Raw genomic sequence first — 26,886 nt, forward strand, 5'->3', positions numbered from 1 at the left:
ACTGTTGGTGGGAATGTAAAATGGTGCAGCCACTATGGAAAACAATATGGATGTTTCTCAAAAACCTAAAAATAGAACTATCACATGACCCAGCAATTCCACTCCTGGGTATACATCCAGGAAAAACAAAATCACTAATTCAAAAATACACATGTACCCCAAAGTTCATAGCAGCACAATTTACAAATATCTAAGATACAGAAGCAACCCAAGTGTCCATCAACAGAATGAATGGATAAAGAAGATGTGATACACACACACACACAAATACACAATGGAATATCACTCAGTTATAAAAAGGAATGAAATTCTGTTATTTGCAGCAATGTGGATGAACCTAGAGAATAAGAATACTGGGTTTAGGGAAATAACTCTGACAGAAAATACATACACTATATGATATCAGTTATACGTGGAATCTAAAATATAAAACAAATGGATATATACAGCAAAACAGATTCACAGGTATAGGAAACAAACCAGTGGTCACCAGTGGGAAGATGGAATCAGGGAGGGTTGGTAGGGGTATGGGATTAAGAAACACAAACTATCATGTATAAAGTAGATAAGTAACAAGATATATTGTACAGTACAGGGAATTATTGCTTTGTAATAACAATAGACATTGCTTCATAATATCTTTTAATGAAATATAAAATACTCTTTACTATGTTGTACTCTAGAAACTAATATATTATAAATCAACTCATAATTTTTAAAAAATAAAAAAAGGGCTATTGTATGGTGTATCTTTTTGACAGGTTAAGCAACCTTCTTTTGGCGAGGGGGTAGAAATTACAGTTAATCAAAGGACTAGAATCCTTTCTATATTTGTTTCATGAGATTGGAGGACTCTTGCCTTTTTTCTTTTATCCTCTAAGTTTCACACTCTTTATGGGGCTCTGAAAGTTGTGAAAGGTTAAGATTAAATTTTATTCATTGGTCCTTATATTAAGTAATAAATAATTCAGTATTAGTTAATGCTCATTTCTAATTTTCTCCTAATAGTCTTGATGAGCAAAGAAAAACACTGAAATTAGAATTAAAAAGTCCTATATTTGACCAATGGGCAAGTAACTTCTTAATTTTCAGTTACCTTAATTGGAAAAACATGTTTGCCATGCTCTATTATGTAAAAACTCAATTCTTGACATTAATTAATTCAGGGCTACTTGGAGAGATTCAAGGAGAATCTTAAAGAAAATATAAACTTGTCTGTAAGCCAACACGGGAATGCCTCCATGGGAAGGTGGATTGGCCCTGCTGTAGGGGGCAGGTGGGAAAATAAAGGTGCCCAGAGCTTTAAACATAGACCCTACTGTCCACAGGCTGTTCCTTTGGTATTCAGAATGTAAGTTCACATTCTTTTCTGTTAGAATCTAAGTAAAGAACACATGTCAGGTTCTCATCCTTGAATAGATTATTTTCCAGCTTCTTTCAAAAGTTTAGCTGGGAAAAATAATACCTACAAATAATTAGGCATTATTTTTCTAGGAGACAGTCTAAAGGGTGGTTTAGAGTGTGGGCTCTGGAAACAGACACACTGCATTCGCATCACAGCACCAGCTTTTGCCAGCTCCATGACATACTGTGCACCTCAACCTCTTTGTTCTTTGGCGTCTCATATGTGAAAAGAAAATAACATTAGACCCATCTCATAGGACTGTTGTGGGGACTGAGAGCTAAACATAACACACTTAGAAAAGTGTTTGGCACATAGTAAGCACCAAGGAACTGTCAGACAATAAGTACAACCATTACGGACATGTTAATAATTGACCTCTTTTAGATATAGACGTATTCTAACTTCAGTCCATGAAAAACAAACAAAAAAAGCTATATAATAGCTTTTTGGTTAGGTCTTAGTAACTTAGGCCCAAGTATAAGTTGACTAACTTTTTCTTTAATCGTATACCCTCAGATTTTTTGAGGATTGATACATTAAAAACTATGAAATGAAAAAAATCTTTATTTGTTCTGAGTATTTAAGATATTATAAAAGTAAAAAGAGCTACTTTGGGACACAATTTTGCTTCCAAGAAAAATGTTCTCTTGCATGTGTATTTGTATTTCTATTAGAGAATGAGAATTATACAAAATAATTTACTGGGGTCTGACAGTTTTGGCCTACAAAAACACGTTTCATATGGTTCAACCAATATTCATGCCTTTATTTTTGCCTTGGCTCTCAGGAAAATGAGAACAAAACTTAAAAGTTTCATCAAGTTTAACTATATTAACACTTTTTTTTTATATTAACACTTTTGATTAGCATATTTGCTTCCTTCTCATCAGGCTTCTGATTATTTCAACCTTAAGAATTTAAGGGTAAAACGTAAAGATTTTTGGAGAAAATATAGTGTATACATAGTGATAATAATATTCTTTAGACCCATGAAAGTTGTTAGAAAAATAAAAATAATGTACATGAAAGTAAGCTAAATTCTAAACATTCTGAACCTGAATTCTGAATGACTTTCAAATAATTGCACAAAGTTTTTTTTCTTACAATTCTGTTTCTTCTCAGATTCTTTCTAAACTCTTTACCTCAACATTTAAAGTCTTCAGATTCTTCCCAAAAGATTTATGGTAAGATTCAGTGACAGTCCACATTTAGTTCTTGACCTTCACCTTGACCCCAACACACCCCCAGTCTGAGATTCGTACATTTCCTTGAATCTGGTTATCTTCTCCCATGTCTGCATGTCTTTGATCACACTTTGTCCTTGGTCTGAAATACTTATCTATATCATTCTGCCTGAATAAATACTCCTTTTATTTCAAGATTCAGCAGAAGTATCCCTTTCAAATAACTACCTCAGTTAAAGCTCTTTTCAATCAAAATTATCTCCCATCTAAGCTATCTTAGCTCCCCAATTAGTGTCCTTATCTCGAATTTGTCACTTCATAGTAGTCTACATTACAGGTCCCTTCACATCATCAAAATGCTGAAAACCAAAACTCTCCTTTGACTCCAATGTAAGGCAAGGCCTAAAATCCTTGGCAGGGAATTGAAAACTATTTATTAGTAGGTCCACGACGCTCTTACAAGGTACAAGAGAAAAAATATGATGGCAATGAGGGGAAAAACATTTTGTAAACCTACCATTTTCTTTTAAGGGTACTTGGGATGAAGAATTTCCAGAACTATGCAAAGTCATTCCTGTAGTATAAATTAAATTATTAGACAGTTTAAAAATGGTCAGATATTATATATAGAAGAAATTTCTTCTGATAAAATAATAAAAATCAATAAAACATCAAGGCAGCAACAATTTCTGTTATTTACACTTGAAAAACATATCTTCCCACAATGAACTTTTAAAAAAAAAACTACTTTTAATGTCCAAGTTAAGCACATCAACTTGTTCTGCAGAATAAATTGAAACACAAATGTATTGTTTCTGACAATGACATTTTGATATGTCATATATGAAATGATGAAACTAAAATGACTTTTAAAGGTGTCTGTTCAAATTTTAAAAGGAAGTTCAATATTCAAAAAGAATGAATAATCAATCAAAAACAAATACAGCAATTTTCTTTCATGGTTGAATTTTACTTGCGCTTTTCTATGGAATATTTACTACTCAGCACCTGATATGTGATGAATTTTTATGATGAATAAAGCCTTCCTAAAGAAAATAAGAGTCTGTAAGAGATCTCATTATACATGAATACACTTCGAAAATTACTTTCTAAAAGATTGAATTGGTGGCTTTTTAGGCTATTTTCAATGCATAGGGTAACCTATAAGATGGAGTCTTGTCTTTCAGCTATTTAAAGTTTTTTTTTTAACCAATTCAATTTAAATTATTGATAGTATAATCTCTGAAAGTTGTAGAAATCTATATTAATGAAGTAATGTGACTTTCTATAAATATTTAAACAACTATAGCGTACAGTTCTCTTTGACTTAATTTATTGCACTTATCCCCAATCCAATTACAGGGTGAGAAAATACTTTTTAAACTCTGTGTGCTTAGGGCTAACCAGTCAAATTCAGTTCTAAGGGGGAGTTAATTAGTATTATTTAGTAAAACAACTGCAGCGGGCATCCCTGTTGATCTCTTGTCTCCCTAGTTATTTCCTATTTTGAGTAATCATTCAGACCTTTATGCTTAAATATCCAGTCTTCTGGAAGATGGATTCCCACGTTTTTCCCTTTTAAGACGCACAGAACAATGGGAATCCTTAACTGTTTATAAGGTAGTGTGTGTATGTATGAGCAGCACAAATGACTTGTCTAAAACAGTTCATAGCTAGCTGGGAGGATCTGAGAAAACTTAAATCAACTAGGAATTTCTACCTAACAACCATAACACAGTTCATAAAACTTATCTCTTTTTAGGGACAATTCCATTCAGAAGGTACCCTAAATAAACTTTTGTCCATTGTCTCCATTCAGAAAGTACCCAAAATAAACTGCTCTTTAAAACATGGAGCATTAGTGGAGTCTACACTCACAGGCTGTAGGGAAAACTCAAAGGCTAGCCAGAGCCATGGCACCAGACTGTCTGGGTTCTCTCGGTAAGACTGTCACGACTTTGAACTGCAACCAAGAGAAAGCAAACAGCCCATGCTGTGAGGCAATCACCTGTTAACTCAACTTTTTGATTTGACTTGGTGCTTTTTATTTTTGTTTGGGTACTTCTTAGGTAGTCTGAAATTTTATATTCCCAAAAAGTTTAGACAATTAGGAAACAGGACCCCAAATTCTAGTTTCCTGGTAATTAACATTGTCTCATTCCCTTCACCATGAGCAAGGGGTACAGGAGAAAGAAGGTAAGCCGGTTTGTGCTGACCTAGAACATATGCTTGACCAAGGTCTTCAAAGGATGAGGAGTCTGATTCCTGTTTCCTCCTCTCAGGACTTCTATTTAAACTTGCAACAGACTTTGAACTAAAGAGGGAAAAGCAAAGGTGGGAAGGAGGGAAGTGTCAATGTAAAAAAAAAAAAATATGGTGAAAATAAATCATCAAAAACAGAAGTATGAAATGCAGAATTTACAAGTAGGTAGCTTGGCTTAATTATGTCCTTACTTATTGAGTTTTGTGACTCCTGCCAGAGATTCTGTGTCAGATCTCGCCATCTGGTGAAGCGGTTTTCCTACCAACTCCGCCACGGTTTGTGGTGGGGGTTCCGTGTTAACATTGACATTTTTCCGGTGAGGGTAGAGAGAGGCCTGACTGAGATCGTGGTATGATTTACTCATCCCTCTAGGCTTTTCCTCCCATGCAGTTTTGCCGCTCTTCTCCTTTGCACTGTTTTGCAATGGCTGGTAAAGCGACCGCTCTGAGCAGGAGAGCCTCTTCAGAATCTCAGCTTGAACCGACAGAGGTCGAACGGCAAGTTTGTTCAGGGTGCTGCTGGCCAGACTACCAGTGCTGACTGCTCGTCCCACACTGAATCCTCTAACGGACTCTGCTTGGAGGTTCAGGCTCCTAAACGAAGCTCTCTCTACAAGGAAACAGGATTGCTTTACGTGATGGAAACACCATAGAACCTTTAGGAGAAGAGCTATTTTAAGAAATAGAAAAAACAGCATGCAGTTTTTACTCATTTTGATTGCCCGCGGAAGTAGGCAGCTTTGAGAGTGGCCATCGAGGGTTTTCAAAAGCAGGTGGGAAGATCCTGATTTCCAAACCATCGCTCCATCCCTGTAGCTTTCTCACAGCCAGGGAGGGGCCTGGTCAGCCTTTCCAACTTCAGCTAGTGATCTCGGATTTACTAATGTTTGGGGTTCATTCAGGCTCCTTGACCCTGAGTTTCCAATTATAGTGCTCATTTAGAAAAGAAAATGACATTTGACAGAGAATGACATTTAACCCTAGGAGTGCCTCTGCTAAAACACCAGGGAACCAAGGATGGGGAGAGGGAGAGATCAAACCTGGACACGCCGATATGGTGCGTTCATGCCTGAAAAAAGTTGTGCAGAGGAGAGTTTTGCCCAGAGAAAATATTCTTATTATAATTTTAAAAGCTTATGGCAGATTGTGGTGATACTTGCACAACTTGGTTAACTATGTGGATATATGAAAAAATCACTAAATTGTGCACTTTAAGTGGGTAAATTGTATGGTATGCGAATTAGATCTCAATAGAACTACTACTAAAAAAAAACAAAACAAAACCCAAAAAACAAAAAACAAAAAAACCCAAGACAAAACACCACCCAAAACAAAACAAAACCCTTTTATGGCAAATTTTCTGTCATTTCATTTCAATGTCAATACCACCTGCCCCTCTTGTTGACTTTTTTCCTCACAGGTTATGTTTCTGTTAATTAACACATCAATGAGCTGGGATTCTCTTTATGCTTAAACTCCTTTCAGTCTTAAATACATATCCAAGTCTTCTTTTTGGGGCTAAATTTAGGGATACTTCCTAACAAGTAACTGACCATTCTCTTTTGTGAGAGCCAACGTCATGTTAGTAGTTGAACATTCGAGGCTATAAATGAAAGCAATGAATCACAGAATTCTGGCATCAAAATCCTTTCATATATATAAAGGATCAGGAGCACAGAATTTCAAATGATTTGGTTGTTCATGCATTAGTAATCCATATCACAAGGCACACACACTGGTCCCCCCATGGAAAGCACCAACCCTGCTTTGCACCCTGCAGGGAATTTACAGCTTGACCACTATGTAAACAGTCGCAAAAACTTGTTTTTAAAAAGAAAATGTCAAATGCTGTTGATTTGGATCTTTAGATTCTGTTTCATTTATCTTCTAATTCCTAGGAAAATTAATAATCAGTATTTCATCTCAGGCATAAACAGACAGGAAAAACACTGAAATTCTTTCATGTTCATGCATCAGAATGAAGTTTAAATAAACATGTCTCACTGTCACTGGGAAAATTCATCATTTTTTCTCTGAAGTAGAAGTGAACAGCAAGTTAAAATACGATAGTAAAAAAAAAGACTGGTTTTAAAATTACCAGAATAATCTTAAGCTTAAGCTTTTTTTCCCTTAGAACAGATAACATTAATTCTATTTTCTTTGAAAGCAGACTTTATTCAAAAATACAAAACTGAGTCTTATACAGATTCAGCTGCTGGGAAATCCCTCTCTACCAAATACATTTCCTTACCCTGAAAGAAATGTAGACAAATTTTAGCAGGAATAGGATTAGACAGTTCAGCTTAGGTTATGTCTGTTTTGTAAACATACCAAGGATGATGCTATTCAAATCCATTCATAGCTCATTCCTGGGCAGAATATGGCACATATTCATGGAACAGAATAATAAACCAACCACTTATCTACTGTCCTACTGCTTTTCACCTGGAACAGACTTCAACAAGCATAGCCAGGATGGGAAGGACATTAGAATGAACCTACATCCTATTACTAACGTTTCAAATTTGACCTCAAAGGCCACATTCAGTCTGCAATCTACATGATTCTATTGCTTCTTGTACTTGTTTTGCATTTCCTTATATCATCAACTTAATTGTATGCTCTTTGGAAGAGACAGGCTTCATTTATTTTTCTTAACCCATAGCACCTAGCATACTGTCTTATAAGTAGTTACGTGCTCAGTAAATGATTATTAAGCTTAACTTAATTCCATGCAAATTAGTTCTTTGGAAAGTTATCAAAAAGAAAGAACACTGGATTAGGAATTAAGAGATCAGGGTCCAGTCTTCTTTGACCTCTAACTATGAGGTGAAGTGAGACACTGTTTTCTCTGAACCTGTTTCCTCAGCAGTAAAAGTTTGGGCTTAATGGTTTGTGAGGTTCTAGAAAGAACCCATATTCTATGATGCTAAAAAAGCAACATACACTTGTGAGCCCCCAGTTGTAAACACTAGATTACATCAGTTATTTTCATTTGTCTAGTACAGACAGTTAAGTAGGCAGATGGTTACTTCTAAGCTGATTCCAAACAGAAAATAATTCCTTTGAAAGCTTACCAAAATCAGGGAATAGATGTAGCGAATACCACCTTAAAGTCCTTTAACATTTGAGTTAGGGATACACAGTTTGTGTTCCAACAGGCAAAACAGATTCATTGAACATACTTCACGGTTGAAGAAAACAAGACTTTAAAAAGTCAATTACTTTCCTAAGGTCCTTCTACTACTAGTATTGCTGCTACTACCAGCACCACTATTATTACTAGTGGTGAAGGGAAAGCCACTCCGTTGTGTCTGACTCTCTGCATCCCCATGGGCTGCCATGTCTGCAGGCATGGAATTCTCCAGGCCAGAATACTGGAGTGGGTAGCTGTTCCCTTCTCCAGGGGAACCTTCTCAACACAGGGATTGAACCTAGGTCTCCCGCATTGCGGGCAGATTCTTTACCATCTGAGCCACCAGGGAAACTCCTTTATTAGTGGTAGCTGTGGTAAAACAATGTTGAGGATGGTGATGAAATAATGATAATATTTATTCAATACTTATTATTCTGTGCCAGGCACTTTTACATGTATGAATTAATTTCATCTTCACAATAACCTTTTGATGCCGGTATTACCACTATGATAATCATTTTACAGATGGGGAACTAAGGCAGAGAGTTTGAGTGGCCTGACCATGGTTTCAGAGCTTGCAAGTTTATAGAGTGCGGTTTGAACACTGGCAGTGTTGCTCCATAGTCCATGCTCTTAACTACAACACTCTATCGTTGAAATATTGAGGGTGGAGGGCTGGCTTTATGGTTTTGACTCTTCACTACAGCACACTGTACCACCATCTATTATGATGCAACCCTCAATTGTTGCAATTCTGATTTGTATTGAATAGAATATTAGTCCAAGTAGGAATACGGGTAGCTCTGATAAGTTTGATATTTTACTATCCTTTGAAAATACATAAGCGCATACACACTTTTTAGCAGAGCAAAGTAGGGAAAGAAAAGGAACAATAAGATCACAGTAGTAGTAGTTATCATATTTTAGCATGCATAAAAATCATTACACCAGAAAAAAAAAAAATCATTACAGAGGAAAGCCTGTTAAAATGCAGATTCCAGGAACCAAATGCCCAAAGACTGCAATTCACTAAGTTTCAGGTTGGTTTCTGGAATCTTCATTTTTAATAAGTATACAGTCCCTACCATCTTGATTCTGAAAAGATGAGAAACATCTAGTCATAGGTTGCCATCACCCAAGTCTAACCCTACAGGGAATATATCTTTCTGTAAGATTTTAGGACAGGAGAAAGTTTGGATAAAGAATTCATAGGCCTCTACTGCGTATTTAATTTTTTAATCAAATTCTTCAGAATGCTTCACTAAAGTCTCTAAGAACTGACTGTGCAGAACTAGACTTTCTATAACCTTAACCTCTACACGTGGTCTTGGAGCGTAAGCTTTAAATATTTCAGCTCTGATTATTTTCAGAGCTAAACTAGTTTCTTCTGTTGGTTCCTTTTCAAAATGAAGTGAAATCACTCTCCTGAGCACTCAAGTCGGGCACTGTAAGTTATTCACGTCAGTCTCAGAACAGGGATGTGACCAAGTTCAACGGAAATTGATCATTCCCAAAACTGTTATGGTACGTAGCTCCCCTTGCTCCCCGCCTTGTTTCCTATGTTTTTTCCTCATCTGGAGAGTCCTTCCATTTATTTTCGATCTACCTAACTATTTTTGTCCTTCAAATTTCAATTCAAGTGCGACTATTCTCATACTCTCTCCTTTGATCTCCCTCTCCTCCTGTAATGTAGATCACAGAGGCTGTGCAATATAACCTGTTCTTAAAACTCTGACTTGCTCATGTGTATTACTGTTTCATGTATACTGATCTTATCTTCCCAGTGTGTAAGCTTACTATGGGTAGAGAATATGACTGAAATTTATACAGTATTTATTGATACATCGGCTAGCCTATCGATAGCCTATTAAGCACAAAATAGTTCAACAGGTACTCCCTGACTCATCAGGGCTGTTTGTTTTCAAAATATCCAGGAAATTGATGCCTCGGCTTCATTTATGACACCTTTATGAATTCGACTCAGTCATTTGACATCTACGTACCTTGTCATTTTCATCCTAAACATGGAAGTCCTTTTAAAGTTTGTGGCAAAAATCATGCATTTACCCTGGAGTCATCTGACACAGTTTGCTCCTCCTTACCAATATCCTGGGCATCTTGGTTGCTCTGTCTTGCTCTCAGTTGCAGCTGGAACTTGTGCTGGGAAGAGCAGAGGTGCAGCAGGTACTGGCATATCTTACTGTTGTCTGTCTGGAAGGCGTGCTTTATTCCATCTGAAGTATTCTGCAACGTGATTTTCTTTTTCTGCAATATTAATCAGGGGTATTAAAAAAATTAGGGTATTTCCCTATCTAAAAACAATTCTAGAAACAATAATGAATAAGTTGAGACGTTATTTTTATTTCACATTATTAGGCATGCATATTCATTGACCTCTATCTAATATAGAAAAATATAATCCTGTATTGTTAGAAATTCAGAAAACAAATGAAATTAATATAGTTTGCCACTATTAGAAACTGTAGCTTAAGTCAGACTATATAAACTGTATGCCAGCCATCAACAGAGGGCTTCCCAGGTGGTGCAGTGATAAAGGACCTGCTTGCCACTGCAGGGGATGGAAGATACGTGGGTTGATCCTTGGCTTGGGAAGATCCCCTGGCGGAGGAAGTGGCAACCCACTCCAGTATTCTTGCCTGGAAAGTTTCACAGACAGAGGAGCCTGGCAGGCTACTCCATGGGGACACAAATAGTTGGACACAACTGAGTGACTTAGCATGCATGCATGAAGCCATGAGCAAGGGGAACAGATTCCTTTAAAGATTATTGATATTTTGAGTTTACTGCCATGTTTCCAAACACCAGAACTGTTTGAAAAAGAAATGACAAGAAATATATGTTCTAATCCTTTGGATAAAGAAAATAAAGTTCATCAAAAACTGGTATAATATCCAACAATAAGAACTGTGATTTAGTCAAGAAAAATCTTGGTGGCATAAAGGCTGGGCTAGAAGATGTGGGAAATTATGGAAAATGTTGGAATATAAAAGCATCAGATAACGTAACTACTGGGCTCAGAGATGAAACACATCAATATTTAGAGACAGTGATTCTTGCTAAATTCAGGGAAAGGAAGAGAATCACAAATCATTTGTACCTCCCTGTTTCTTAAAAAATGAATGTCACACATATAAGAGGACATCTTAATACTGTGACCTATATGCTGGCTTGCAGTGATCCATATGCCTTAAAAGATGCCGTAAAGATGAGCATTCATCATGTCAGGGATCTAAGACTAATGTCTCTGGAGAATGGCTCGAGCCCAGTTAGATTCTGCTGTAGCTCCCGGCTTCTTCTACTCTATAAATTCTTCCCTCTATTTCATGTCCTTTGTCTTTATGTCAAATGCAGAAATATGTTCAGACAAGTCAAATTTCACAGGCTCACAAAAGATGTAACAGAGTATTACTCAAACTCTGTTATGAAGAGATGGCAAGTGCCATCTCCATGATTCCTGGGTCTTAGAAACAAAATAAGACTATTAAATTCTTGCTAGATGTTGTTACCAATGAGATCTGGGGGACCTTGTTTACTTTGTTAAAAAGAAAAAAAGGAGGTAAGCAAGTCTTAGAGAGGAGTTCAAGACACAGTAGCACCAAACTAGCACGCTGACTACCAGTAGTCTACATAGTAACTCTTCAAATAGCTGGGGAATTTTCTTCCTAACAAACATTGCCCTTTACCACTACCAAGTAATTCCCAAGGATGTTGAACTCCACTGCTGTACGGGTTTGAAACAAATCCTAAGAGTACTGGTTCTAAATGTTAACTGATGGATGGACAAGAAATGTGCCTAGGGGAATTCAGTGGTAAGAGATGAGAAGGGAAAAGGGTGACTTTTCCACCTCTCCAAAGGCCAGTGGAAGAAAAAAAGGAGAGTTTAAAAAGAGAGCTCTGTGCTAGCGAGAACTTCATGATAAACAAGAGCTGTTGAAGACGGGAATAGTTTGTGGGGAAATGTGGCTTATTCTTTATTACTAGAGATCTTTAAAAATGAGCTCATCAGAGTTTGTTCTATTTTTATTGCAGGGCTGATGTGACAGCTGGGAAATGACAGAGTGCTGAATGCTGGATGATTATTTGATTTGTTGCCTTTTCAAAACTGGTCCAAATTAGATTTATTTTTAATTAATCTATGGTTTCTTCTAGGCACTTGCTCTGCCAGTATTTCCATTGGGGAAGGTAACTTAAACCGAGGTAATTTCCTGGTCTTGACACTCTAGGGAAGATGAGGATGGTCTGGGCTTTCCTGAGTGAATACATTATTATCTGGTTATCTTAGTGGTAACTTTGGGTTTCACAGGAAATCAACCAACTAACCAGACTGAAATCTAGAACTGATTTCAAAGTTCTAGTCTGAAGATTATCCAGAGTCAGTTGGGACCTTCATATTGCATCCTTACAAACATTGCTCTTCTGAGACCATTGTTGTCCCTAAATTGTGTCTGACTCTTTGTGACCCCGTGGACTGCAGCACACCAGGCTCCTCTGAGCCTGAGACCTCAGCCCAAATATATACTAAAGATGTCAGTAGTCCCTGAACACTCTTAAGGAAACAAATACCTGAACAGAGTTTTGGTTTACCTCTGGGGTTTACTAATGGCACATCAATGTTCAGATTTTCCATCTACACCCCAAACCAAATATGCCTCACTATCTTTCATAAACATGCTTTTCTAAAAACCACTTTCTTAACTTTATCTCCAGAGACTATACCCTAAAACTGAAAACTGTAGAAAATCCGGAAGCTAATTTTAAAAGTCAGTAAACCTCTGGACCACTGAGACTCAAATACAGTTGTTGTGAGGGGCCAATTACTGAGCTAGACGAAGTTCACTGCAGTTGAGGTAATTATCAATCTTAAATACATTAGTAGGTTTTCTTCACATGAGAAGTTCTGAATTAACAGAGACGTTAACTTGGTTGTAATTTAACTAAAGTTAACTGAGCATATAACCAGCTAAGAATTCTGTTAAAAATCACCTCCTGGGGAAACCAAAAACAAAATCTCAATAATACTTCCTACGACCAAGAAAGAAGAGTTAAATAGTATTAAGACATAAAGATAAGCCCTACTGAATGCTAGAGTCATTTAAGGAAAGTTCATTTAAGGAAAGTCAATTAATATGTTACATTGGAAATCAGCAACACCTATTTAAATGTAGAATCAAAAGAGGTTAAAATGGACATACAGAAAAAGAAATCTTCTTGGTTTCCCGCCACGGAAAGCGAAGGACCAGTGTGCGAACTCCATTGTGAACCTCAAACACGAGGACACCTTTAGAGCAGACTCCAAGCAGTATTCCTGTTTGTGACTTTTTCTCAGGGTGTACCCGGTGAAAATGAACTCCGTATTCTGTCAGTCTTTGGCAGACCTGTTGGAACAATACCATAATATAGCAATGCACCTTGGCAAAAGGTGACGGAAAGAATCAGTAGTTGTATTAGTGTTGTTTAATATGGAAAGGGTAGTATCCCAAACAAATGTTGCTGGAATTGGAAATTCACATGCCAAGAAAATGAATCTTGACCCTTACTTTACCAATACATGAAAATTACCCCCAAAAGGATGAGACTTAAATATATGACAAAATTTATATATTAGTTATAATTTATAGCTAAAAACCATAAAATTTAGAAAATCTTCATGGCTGTGAATTAGACAAAGATTTCTTAGATGGGGCATAAAAAGTAGGAACCACAGAAGAAAAAATTGGTAAACTGAAACTTCATTAACATTAGAAGCTTCTGCTCTTCGAAAGTCATAGATAAGAAAACAAAGGTAAGTCACAGACCAGGAATATATATATGTAGAATATACATCTGATAAAGGAATTGCATCTACAATATACAAAGAACATGTACTTCTCAACCAAAAAACACATATCCAGATACAAAAATGGGCAACAGATTTTATTAGACACTTCAACAAAGAATATATATGAACAACAAATAAACACATAAAACGATGCTGAAACTATCAGTAATTAGGGAAATACAAATTAAAACCACAATCATATACCTCTACTCACCTACTTTAATAGCTAAAAAGAAAAAAAACACCTGAACATACCAAGTGCTATTCAGGGTACAGAGCAACTGGAAATTCCATACGTTACTGGCTGTAGTGCAAAACTGTACAACCACTTGAGAACAATTTGGTAATTTTGTAGAAGTTAAATACATACATACCATAGATCCCATCAAACCTAATGTTAAGTATTCACTCGAGAGAAAAAACAAAACAAAACCACATGTTCATGCAAAAATCAGTCTATGAGTATTGACATCAGCTTTTTATCCATTAACTAAAGAAACGGTAAGCAAAAATTGCTGCTTATCTGTACAACAGAAAACTACTCAGTCACAAATGAGCAAACTACTATATACACCACGGGTGGTGGTGCTAGTGGTAAAGAATCCGCCTGCCAGTGCAGGAGATGCAGGAGACTTGGGTTTGATCTCTGGGTCAGGAAGAACCCCTGGAGGAGGGCATGGCAACCCACTCCAGTATCCTTGCCTGGAGAATCCCATGGACAGAGGAGCCTGGTGGACTATAGTCCATGGGGTCGCAAAAGGGTCAGACACAACCAAGTGACTGAACACCACACACACCACACCATAGATGAACCTCAAAAACATTATTTTAAGTAAAAAGAGGCACACAGAAGACCAGGTGATACATGATTCTTTCAGTGAAATCCTAGAAAACAAAAAATGATGGTGATAGAACACAAATCAGGAGTTGCCAGGGGTTAGGAGTGGGGGAAGGGACTGACTAGAAAGCAACATGAGGGAATTTTCTGGTGTTGGAAATGTGTTATGTTGGGGGCTGGCAAACTTTTTATTTTACGGGCCAAATATTTTAGGCTTTGTGGGTCATATGATATCTGCTGTAGATACTTAACTCTGCTGTTGCAGTGTGAGAGCAGATACAGGCCATATGGAAACAAATAAGTTTGGCTAAGTTCCAATAAAGCTTTACTTACAAAATAGGCAGGCCACAGTTTGCTAACCCATGCTCTTTATCATGATTGCGGAGTGGTTGCTCAACTGTATGTTGTTGTTGTTTAGTTGCTAAGTCATGTCCAACTCTTTGGCAACCTCATGGACTGTAGCCCGCCAGACTCCTCTGTCCACGGGATTCTCCAGGCAAGAATATTGGAGTGGGTTGCCATTTCCTTCTCCAGGGGATCTTCCTGACCCAGGGATTGAACCTGTGTCTCCTGCATTGGCAGGTGGGTTCTTTACCGCTCAGCCAGGAAAGCCCTGCCCAACTAACTGTACGTGTATCTTCAAAACTCACTGAATCGAACATTTAAAAGTGGTCAGTTTTATTATATGTAAATTATACCTCAATAAAGCAGATTTACAAAAAGAAAAATTTTTTCAAAGGCAATATGATATGTAACAGAAGGGTAACCTTGGAAGGGTATATTAATGAGATTAAAAAAATTCTCATGTTAGAAGAAGCATGCTCAAGCTGAAGAGAAAAGGAGGAACAGGATACATTATTAGAAGGAGAAGGGCAACCTACTATGCACTAAGCACCCTACTTAGAGGGCGACAACGGAAACTCAGAGAGGTTTTCAGTACATTGTCCACATTCACCCAGCTGGCTGAAATAAGAATTCAAATGAAAGACTGTCTGAAAATCCCCATGCAAAATCGTTCCACTGTGCTAATGTCTTCTACCTTTGTTGACAAAAATCTAACTTGATATTTATTTCCTGCAAGTGTAAAAAATGTAATAACTGAGGAAAAAAAATAAGCACATAATATAATGTCTTTAAAAGTAGACTCACCTTAAACGAAACAGACCATGAATCCTAGATTAAAATGTGATGTGAGTCTGTGAATGAAACCCTTTCACAGGTATTTGTAGGGCTGGGAAACCTGGCTCCCTTATCACAGAGCAGCAAGGTTAAGGAACACTGTTACATCCTGGGGAGCAGTAAGACAAGAATGCTCTGAAATTTCTCTTCCTAATTGAATATTATCACGTATTTGTTATTCATATTGGAAGCACTATCTTTTCTAATCATAAATGACTATTATACTATATATAAATATATATATATACTATATATAAATATATATATATATATACTATATATAAATCTGATTTCCTCCATGGCTCAGCAGTAAAAGAATCCACCTGCAATGCAGGAGATGATGGTTCCATCCCTGGGTCAGGAAGATCCCTTGGAGGAGGGCTTGGCAGCCCACTCCAGTATTCTTGTCTGGAGAATCCCATGGACAGAGAAACCTGGCAGGCTACAGTCCACGGGGTTGCAAAGAGTTGGACATGACTGAAGCGACTGAGCAAACACACACACACACACATCTGAGGTCTTAAAGGTAGCTGGTGGCAGAACCAGAGATATAAATCACTCTTTCTAACCCCCAGTCCCCTGCATGAATTAGTTGGCATTAATGGAAAGGCTACTTTTTAGAAGATTTAATTGACTCTTAAGCTTTCTTTTTCTCAAAAAAGCAAAACACCTCTAGAATTCGTTTGAATTCTTATTCAGATAGTCACAAAATTGTTTATTCTTTACAACATATCTTGATTTTTTTTATTTTTTAAATTATGAAAGTATGATAACACATTTACAGGAGACTTGGAAAATACCTAACAAAGTTACACATAGTTTCACTATTTATTACAATATATATCTTGATTTTGAGAGTATAAAAAAGGATAAAAGAATATAATCCCTACAGATAGACATGGGTTCAAATCACAGTTGTGATCCACATTCCAGCCACTGACTTTGGGAACACTATGTCTCTTCTCTGACCCTCAGGTCCCTCTTTAACAAAATGAGAATTAAAATACTATGGTTTTAGCCAGGAATAAATAAGAGGAGATGAAGCACACAGCCTCAGTTATTGGCACCTGAGTTTCTAGATATATGGCCTCCAACAGTTCTTGTTTACTTTGAAAAAATAGTTTTATCATTTGTAATCTGGCATGCTTACCTTTAAAAATTCTAACTCTGTCTCTTTTTCAGAGGCTCCCATGTAGGTATTGTGCAATTTGGGTAGCTCTTCTTTAATATAGGACAAATCAAGTTTCTCCATCACTCGTGGAGGCAAGTAATGTTCCAGTCTAAAATATGACACTCCATGAACCTAGAAAGGAGAGTGGTTTGGTAAGAAAGTCTCTTTGCTCGATTCCTCCAGTCTTAAAGCTCTTGCCTCAACCAAGAGATCAGGTACGCCTCTTCACACTTCTCTCTGAGGAGCAAGTTTTAGAAAAAGTACAGTAGTCTTCCTCTTTTATTCAGTGAGGCAGAAGAGAAAGACTGAACTGATTGGTAAGCTTGAGGAAAGCCTGACAACTTCAGATGAAATATCCCTAAAGTTAAGGGTTACTGTTGTGACGGGTGCTACTTGAGTGGCACAGTCTCTTCCAATTCCCTGCTTCCTCGCAGGTCCATGTATATTCAGGGGCACTTGGCCTTGAGCATGTGTTCCCACACAGAGAGCTCTGCGAGGTTCTCAGCCACAAGGATCCACGGGCAAGGCGGAAGATCCCTCTGATCCAGATTTGGCTGGAAACCCTTAGGTCTAGTATCTGTGAGTTAGAAATAGGGAGCTAGGAAGGTAAGTACTAGATATGCCAAAACTCTGAAACGGGATAATTTTAAAAAGAAAGAAGGAAAGAAAGAAAGAAAGAAATCCCACACTATATGATTTTAAATAACCAATATACATGGGGAACTTTGTCATTCTGAGGCACTGAACTAGCCTCAAAAATCTCTGGATCTAAACAGTAAACACTCAACCAGGTTCAGTCTTTAACCATGCTGAGGATAAGTACACCAATGCAAAATATTTGCCCTGCAGAAAAAAATAAATCGTACCTCCGGTTGATAATCCCCATACTCAGCTTGGAGAGCCAAGGATGCTAGCAATAAAGAAGTCTCATCATCACAGTGTATCCTCTCCTCCAAGATGTCTTTTCGCAGCTGAAGATAATACTGATGACAGGTCAGAGTATGTCTGGGAAAATAAATACACACACAAAACATCCAGGCTATTGATCTTGAAGCCTGGGTGACTTTTATTATTGGCATATAAGTTTCGTTGCCAAGATGGCTTATGATTTAAGCATGAGAAATAAATAAATGATGTGGAAATATTTCTTTTATGATAAAGAAGACTTTATCATTGGTCAGAAGCAAATAATTCAGTATCAGTAAATTCAAGGGTCAAAAGACCAGGGGCCAAAAGAGAAACAGAGAAACGCTTGTGTACTCACTGTATCAGACTAACATCATCCATGAAAAATTTAATTCGGAAAAACAAAGTAAAGTTAACGGAGGCTTTGCTCTTTTTCTTTGGTTCTTCTTTCCATCCCTCTGGGGCCACTTTGGTTAATTTTAGATCAGAATCAACAAAGAAATATTCATTATCTAGAACAGAATGAGAGATATTCAGATAAAATAAAAACACTTTCATGTTGCCTTTTACTTTCTTGATTTTGTGGTCAGACTTGCACAAAACAGTTTCACACTGTTAACAGGATTGTTAAGAAGCGTGGCAGGGAATTCTGATACACTGCTACGGATGGCAGGCGGTATGGCAGGGAATTCTGATACACTGCTACGGATGGCAGGCGGTATGGCTCTCTTGAAGACAGAGAGACTTGGATTCTACTCCTGGCCACATCATTTACTACCTGTGAAATACTAAGTAAATTATGTAACCTATCCAGACATCAGTGTTCTTGTCTGTAAAATCAGTATAGTGCTAATTTTTGCTTTTTAGGATTGTTCTAGAGATCAAGTGACATAAGGATATAAAACATTTGGTAGTTTAAAGCATGTGGCAAGTGGTAAGCATTCAATAAATATTAGCTAGTATCTGTTATACTTGAGCTACTATTGAACTGAGGAGGAACAATAACCATCATTTTATTTTTAGCCTTCATCTCATCATTTAGCTTGACTCTCCTAATAAAAGATTAGTCAGTAAAATCTGATTTATCCAGCATGTTTAAGAAATTAGGTACAATTTAAATAAAAATTCTGACTAATTGAATATTTTTATATAGATAGTATTACATGTTTATGTGCTTTCCAGGTGGTGCTAGTGGTAAAGAATCTGCCTGCCAATGCAGGAGATGCAAGAGACGTGGGTTCAAACCCGGGGTGGGGAAGATTCCCTGGAGTAGGAAATGGCAACCCCCTCCAATATTCTTGCCTGGAAAACTCCATGGACAGAGGAGCCTGGCAGTTAATAGTCCATGGAGCTGCAGAGAGTTGGACTCGACTGAGCGATTGAGCACTTTTTACATGATTAGTCTAAAACTGCAATTAGTAAAGTGAGAGAACATCAGTACACACTAACTGAATATTTATTGGATGATTTTACAAAATCAATTATTTGTTTTCAAGAAACAGAATTCAATAAACGAAGCTGAAAGACATTTCTTGTATGAAGAAGACAGTGTTACCCTGATCTTGAAGGGTTTCAGGGTGATTTGACCCTTCAATTGTAATTTATTGTACTTTGTTGTGAAGCTTTTTATTTTGAGGTAAACAGGAATCTGAAATATTGAAGAGAAATTTATAAATATAGTAACTTTAATTAAAGAAATATTTAGTAAAACCCAACTCCAAAGGGTTTCTTATTGCTATGGCAATTCTAATTCATAAATAGCAGCAGCTTCTACTGAATCTGTGTTCTGAGACCACAGTGGTTGTGAATGTCAAAGGTTAGCAGATGTAATGTTTAAAAAATGTGAAAAGACTTAGTTTCAGTCATCAACTGATAACATTTAAAAAAGAGACTGTCTCCATAGGGAGCAAGAGTGAGAGCAGTGAAAAAGCAAATGTAATAAATTATTAACACTGGTGGAATCTGAATAAAGAGTACTGGGGAATTTTTTGACTATTCTTGAAAATCTTTCTCCATGTCTGAAATTCTGTAATAATAGCAAAATATTTTAACGCTATCTTTGTGAATAAATTATTTATTTCTAACAAATACTTAAATTTGTGTCAAAAAAAAAAAAATAAGAAAGGCATTGTGTGTTTTTTGGAGAGTAAGCTGAAGGATTTGACACGGAGATTCGGAAATAGGGTCTTGCTATATATTCAAACTCATATTAGCAGGATGCTGATTTCTAAAGTACATATATTGGTAAAATAATGATCCCCAAAATATAACAATTAAAATATATTATATAGCCAATACCAGAGAAAAATCTTCATGGCTGGGTACAGAAGATGCTAAAAAGACACAGCTATTAAGACAACGCACCAAGTTAGGAAAAGAGAGTTCCTAACTCCTACTTCTCAATGCTGACATATCCATGTAGTTAGTATTTCCCAAGGGCTTCCCTGGTGGCTCAGTTGGTAAAGAATCCATGTGCAATGCAGGAGACCTGGGTTTGATCCCTGGGTCAGGAAGATCCTCTGGAGAAGGAAATGGCAACTCACTTCAGTATTCTTGCCTAGAAAATCCCATGGACAGAGGAGTCTGGCGAGCTATAGTCCACGGAATCCAAACAGGTGGACATGACTTAGTGACTAAACCACCACTAATATTTCCCAAAAGAAGGTTAGGTTGAACAGGTATAAGAGGTCACTGTTGACAGGTTTCCATATTCTACCCTGAATTTAAAATGTCTTGGTACCTTTGAGGGTAGCTAAGGCAAACAAATGATGTTCCACTAAGCCAATATGGGCCACGACCATATCAAACACATCTTTACAAATTGTTTTGGTATCACAAGTCAGTTCCAGCCTCTGTCCATTTAGAAGCATTATGTTTACTTTTCTTCGGTTATCTTCATTCTTCCCTTTCTTGGTCTACAATTGAAAAAAATGAATGGCAGTTATCAGTGTAAAGATTCTAAGAATTTTAACTGCTTAAAAAATCATTACCAAAATTATTTTCTCAGAGTGACAAAGTGGTTTTATTACTTACAAGGATAGACCGTGGCAAATCCAAAGATATAAATGGTTCAATTGTCATTTTCACAAACTCAGGACCAAAAAAATTCTGTGAATCATAGAAGAGGAATCAATAGTTATTATCACTTGTTCTAGCTCTTTCCTTGAAAGGAAAATAATGTAATAATAATAATAGCAAACTACATGTAAGGTCATCATATTAGAACTAGAGATCGGAAACAAATGTATAACTTTCGATAAAGAAGTACAGTGGAATTATCAAAACAAGGCTGGAATGTGCCTTACACTGTAAACAGAAGTTTTATCAGCTTCAAATTCTACCAGAGGTGTAAGATATAAAGCCTGGCTTTATACTATTTTACATAAATAAAGGTTTTCATGTTTTGGACTCCAGGTAGACCCAAACTCTCTCTCTCAAAAAAAAAAGCAGTCTCATTTATTGAAGTAATATAGGGTTATCAAGTTTATATAAGGACTTGATTTTCTATTGCTAATGTGAAAAGTAATTGAATAGAATCTTATTATTTCAGAGAGTGACATTCAATTTGTCCTAAAACAAGTCTTCTATTGGACCACATCTGCTGTGTGACTACAAAAGACACATTCACCTACAACCAAGTTCTCAGAACCCTGTATTCTTTTGTTCTAATTAGTGGCAATCAGGGATATTATCCCTGGAGAAGGAAACGGCAACCCACTCTAGTATTCTTGCCTGGGAAATCCCATGGACAGAGGATACTAGTGGGCTACAGTCCATGGGGTCGCAAAAGAGTCGGACATGACTGAGTGACTTAGCACGCATGCAGGGTTATTATAGGTGTCATGGTCTCTGCTCCACACTGCTGCCTCTACTACAAAAATAATATCTCAGGAGCTAGGAGAAGTAGACTCCACACTCTGCATTTGCTACTTTTCAATCTACTCTTTCCCTTTATGTCTTGTACATCCAGGGGTTTCTGCCTAGAGGGAAGAATTGGTTGAAAATATAACTTAAAACAAGCTGGACTCCAAGCGGGGAGCAGGATTCAAATAGAATGAGACATGACATCCAAAGGGGAAAAAAAGTAGAATGAACACAGGGTTAATCTTGAGGCCAAAGGCAGGTGGTCTGTGTGTTTGTGTGTGTGCGCCCATAAATATATGGAGATTTATTTTTGTTGGTTTCTTCTTTGTATCTTCTCTGTACAGTTCATTTGGTTACTCAACGTGGGAATTCTATCCAATCAACGGAGTGTGGCACATGTGACCGATACCACTTAGGTAAAAGTTTAACCTTAAGCATTTGTTAATTTTCAGTGAACCAGCAGAACACATTTTAAATAGGAATAGAAATAGAATAGAAGAAATGACAATGGTCTGCCATGTTAAAGGCAGAATCTGATACAGATCAACTAAGGCAACTGAGTATGAACACTAAAATGTGTCTACGCCAAAAATAATCTAGAAAAAATAAAAAGTTATGTTTTAGAAAAGAATGTTAATTCCATTGTGAAATCGTTCCTCTGAATACTAGAACTCTTTTTTCAGCCTCAAAAATGTATCCTTCCTCCTTTATTTGGCAACACTCTGCAGCTGAAGTGTGGAGTCCCAGTCACTGGACCGCTAGGGAATTTTCCCTTTCTGTTCATTTTTTCTTTTTCTTTTTAAGAAAAAATACTACGTGGTTCTTCAATGATCAGCAGTTCAAATCCTCAAGACACTGAAAAAAAAGTATGTATTTTTTAAAATAGCCAGACAGCACTGCCTAAAAGGAAACACAAGTTTTTAGTGAGATGACACATAACAGTGGTATACTATAAAGGTACAGAATATTACTTGTGACTCTTTAATGTAACAAAATTTTGTATTAGTTCTCTGAAACTATGATTTAGGAAAAAGATGTGTATATATGTGTGCCCCTTATGCCTTATGTGTGCCTTTAAATATTGGTAACCCATGCTATCCTGACTGCTGATTAATTTTGACAAATTTATTGGTTATAATGATAAATTGAAGTCTTATGGAATTTCTTTCTCTTGGCTTAAAATAAATTTGAGTTATATTTTATTGAAATCTAATAACTTTAAAACTGGAATCTGTCTTATGAATTACAACTCAATTCCACATTTTAAAAACTGGCATAGTGAGACACAAAACAGTTTTAAAATATGCATAAAGATATCATATTAGAAATTGAATCCAAGTCTCTTAATTTGTAGTTCAGTGTAATTTTCACCATGCAACACTCTTCTTCTTAGAAAACTAGGAGGAAAAATCTGAATTCTGTCAATTTCATGGTATACAAATTTGCTTTTAAGAAGACTGTTTGAAATAAGCAACAAAACCCAAAATGGAATAGGATAATATACTTTCTTAGCATAGGACTAGAGAGAAAAAAAAAAATCACTTTAGATTTTATCACTTTTACTATTATTTACTTTGCTTTTGAAGAATTATTTGTAAAGCAACAGTACAAATGAGATATTGCTTCATCTATCAAATTGGTGATGATTAAAAAAAAGAATGATACTATGAGAGTCAGTAAGAATATGGTGAAACAGGCACGATCAGAGGAAACATAAATTGGAAGAAGTTTTTAAAGGGCAATTTGACAATATGTATAAAATGTCTAAAAAGGTATTTGCCTTTGACTTGGCTATTCTACTTGGAGGAAGCTAACTGCAAAGATTTAGTTATCAGGATGTATAATAACTACAAATTAGAGGATTTTAATTTTAAATGTTCAGTATCTGGAAAATGATTAAATAAATTATGGTACATGGTAAGTTCACATAATAGAGTACCTCATAGCCCTTAACAATAATATTATAAAAGTTGTAAAATGTTTATGATATTTTATATGAGAAAAGACTATGTTCATTTTGAGCTTATGTTTTTAAAAATACAGAGGACATATGATGAAAGAAAAATAAACCAACTAAACACATAAAAGAACACTCCCCCACAGATAACAAGATTTGTTCTTTCTTATCTTTGAATACTGTAATATAAGGATATGATACTTGAAGCTAATGCAGTCATCTTTTAACTATAAAGAGAATTACTGTTGAAATTCTGAGAATGGCAGAGCAGAAAGATGGAATGTACTTGACAGAATTCTTGAGCTTCTGAACCAACCTTGAACTCTCAATCTCTGATCTTATTGGTTTGTGGGATAATAAATATTAAAAAGTAATCCACCATAATACTGAATAAAGTCAGTTGACTTAAGGATTACAAATGTACTTTTAAAAATATACAGTTAAGATACTGTAAATCCATCTCATGTTATTGTAAAAATGAAACCATGAAAAGAGCTAAATATTTTAATGTCAACCAATAAGATACTTAACATCAATGGAAACTTAAATATGAGATTTCAGAATTATACAATTTTTTAAAGTACTTTGCATAACATTTCCCTATAAGACCAAGTTTAGATGCAGTAACCTGAGAATCAACTTACTCTCAGTTTTCTTTGGGTCATGGCTGTTTCTAGGGCTATTTCTCTTAAGGGATCCCTGGTGATATCAAGCATGGAAGCTTTGATAGTGTCCCCTGGATACAGGCTCAACCGAGACTGTCTAAGGGCCATTCTGGCTTGCAGCTGTATCATTTCTTCTTCTTGCCGTTTTAGCATGATCTCTTGATTAATTAAGTTGCCTTCAAGGGGTGTTTCATATTGTCTGCCATATAGAAAAGAGAAAAGTGGATTGAGAAAAAAACATACTAAGTCTAACCAAGAAAAAAAATCATGTTAAGCAAGGTATCAAGAACTTAGACAAATTTTATCTCTTCATTTCAAAAAACCTTTGCAGTAACACCTCAGTCCTATTTTTAATGTATTAGTATACTGTGGTGTCTCATTTTCAGTGGGTAGATCTATATCCTCTACCTCTTCTCTGAACAGCTCAATGTCTGAAACCGTTCCCGCTGTGGCTATCTCAGATGGGGGCTGTTTTAGGCTCATAATCCTGCACCAGTGGGCCTGGATATGAGACAGAGATTTCCTCGGATTTTTATTTCAGCTTCCAGATCATTACTGACTGCTGCCCCAAGAGCCCCCAGCTTCCTTGAATTGAAAGTGTTAGCTGCTCAGTTGTATCCGGCTCTGACTGTTGCCCACCAGGCTCTTCTGTCTGTGGGGTTTTCCAGGCAAGAATACTGGATTGGGCTGCCATCTCCTTCTCCAGTGGATCTTCCCGACCCAGGCATCAAACCCACGTCTTTTCCCTTTCCTTGAAATATGAGCTATGAAATCAAACCATTCACTGATCTGCTTTGCTCTCGACTTGGTTCTGTTGGCTAACTCTTCTCTATGCATTACAGATGTAAGTGCCTGACGCAGTGGTCTTCTCTAACACCACTGCGGTCATCATTCATGGTGGTGTTACAGAGACTGGGGAGACGTCCAACACCCTGGCTTCCTCCATCTCAGCCAGAATTCTGCTCCCATGACAAGTCACAATAAGTGTGCAGCCTCTAGAATGTTCTATTTCTATCTTCCAAAACCCTCTATATCTAATCTCCTTATTTTTTTTCTAGGTCACTTCCTCTAATACTCTCCATCAAACCATTCATTAACTCTACCAGGAATTTTAGTTCACTGACTTGACCACTTCCTCTCTGTTAAAACTCTCACTTTTTAAAATTTTTTACTTCCTATAAATGTGATATATTAATGCTTTAGAAATCTTGACTTAAGAGTTTACGCTTTTAATGTCATGTTAACTAATGGATTAGTTTATGATCTGAAATTAGACATGTTTATCTTCTAGACCACACTGCTTTACCACGTATTGGTATTACAAGTATTATGGTTCAGGGTACACTACAGTCTTCAGTAATTCATCTGAAAGATGTCATTCCACTTCTGTCATAAAACCAGTTAGTACTGGATAGGCCGAAAAGTTAGAGGTTTTCCATAAGATGTTAAATTTTCTATACCTGTTACACATTAATTCTATTAACCCCCTCTAGCCCTCACATTGCTGAAGTTGTATAGCCCACCATGAAAATAATTTCTTGGCATACGACCTGAACTCTCATGAAACTGCAGAACCATGCTGACTAATCTCACTGGGTACTCAGTACTTCATGGTGATTCATTTTCTTAGAGAACTATTTCATATTTTTTTCCTTTTCTTTTTTTATCAAAGTTCTTTCAAAACTTCCTCCCTCATTCTCTCTCAACTGATGACTTCTCTTCAAATTTTTTTTGGTGAAATAAGAAGCAAACAGGAAACAACTTCCTTATCCTTCTACCACCAGACTTTCCAGATCTATGTTCTGCTCTTTTCTGTTACAATGGATAGATCTCCTGCATACTCACATAGGCCTCAAACCTTTATGGAGTTCCGACCGCCTTCGCTATCCAGAGACTTCGCTCCTGCAGTTACCCTCTCACATGCATCACCCATCTTGTCCACTAGGTTATTCATGTTATACAAACATGCTGTACTATTTTCTACTTAAAACAAAAAAATTCTCCTTTGGTTCCATATCCCCTTTTAGATTCTATTTCATTTTTCTGCTGTCTTTTAGAGTAAGTTTCTTCAAAACTGTCCTTTAAATTTTATCTCCACTTCATCTTCCACTTTCTCTTGGACTCAGACCCATAGTTTGACTCCTTACCAGTTCACCAAAACCAGTCACAGAAAACATTGCCTTCAGTGTCATCAAAGCCAAAGGATAATTCTTAGTTTGCATGCTACATGACCTCCAAGCATCATATAACATAGTTATTCAGTCATTAAACATCTGACTTCTGAGGCTTCTGGCTCAGTGGTTAAGAATCCTGCCAATGCAGGAGACACGGGTTCGATTCCTGATGCAGGAAGATCTCACATGCTATGGGGAACCTAATATCGTGTGCCACAGCTACTGAGCCCATGAGCCACAACTACCGAAACCCAAGCACCCAGGAGCCTGTGCTATGCAACAAGAGAAGCTACTGCAGTGAGAAGC

At 36.8% G+C, this 26,886-nt stretch overlaps 1 protein-coding gene across 10 annotated transcripts in view; it reads right to left on the bottom strand.

Moving 5' to 3' along the window:
* Positions 1-26,886, bottom strand: part of PTPN13 (protein tyrosine phosphatase non-receptor type 13) — a 210,786-nt gene that overhangs the window by 56,526 nt on the left and 127,374 nt on the right. For 7 of the 10 annotated variants that reach the window (XM_043906251.1, XM_043906249.1, XM_043906254.1 and 4 more), the window contains 11 exons: positions 24,386-24,605; positions 20,954-21,028; positions 20,661-20,835; positions 18,279-18,432; positions 17,881-18,019; positions 16,994-17,146; positions 13,201-13,383; positions 10,090-10,252; positions 5,044-5,461; positions 4,806-4,903; positions 3,107-3,163 (listed from right to left, as the gene is read on the bottom strand). In XM_043906251.1, coding sequence (XP_043762186.1) covers positions 3,107-3,163; positions 4,806-4,903; positions 5,044-5,461; positions 10,090-10,252; positions 13,201-13,383; positions 16,994-17,146; positions 17,881-18,019; positions 18,279-18,432; positions 20,661-20,835; positions 20,954-21,028; positions 24,386-24,605 — 1,835 coding nt within the window. The remainder of the gene's footprint in view (positions 1-3,106; positions 3,164-4,805; positions 4,904-5,043; positions 5,462-10,089; positions 10,253-13,200; positions 13,384-16,993; positions 17,147-17,880; positions 18,020-18,278; positions 18,433-20,660; positions 20,836-20,953; positions 21,029-24,385; positions 24,606-26,886) is intronic. The other 3 variants (XM_043906258.1, XM_043906256.1, XM_043906255.1) reach the window with 1 other exon arrangement.

Source organism: Cervus elaphus, chromosome 6 (genome assembly GCF_910594005.1).
Source record: "Cervus elaphus chromosome 6, mCerEla1.1, whole genome shotgun sequence".
Classification (NCBI taxonomy): domain Eukaryota; kingdom Metazoa; phylum Chordata; class Mammalia; order Artiodactyla; family Cervidae; genus Cervus; species Cervus elaphus.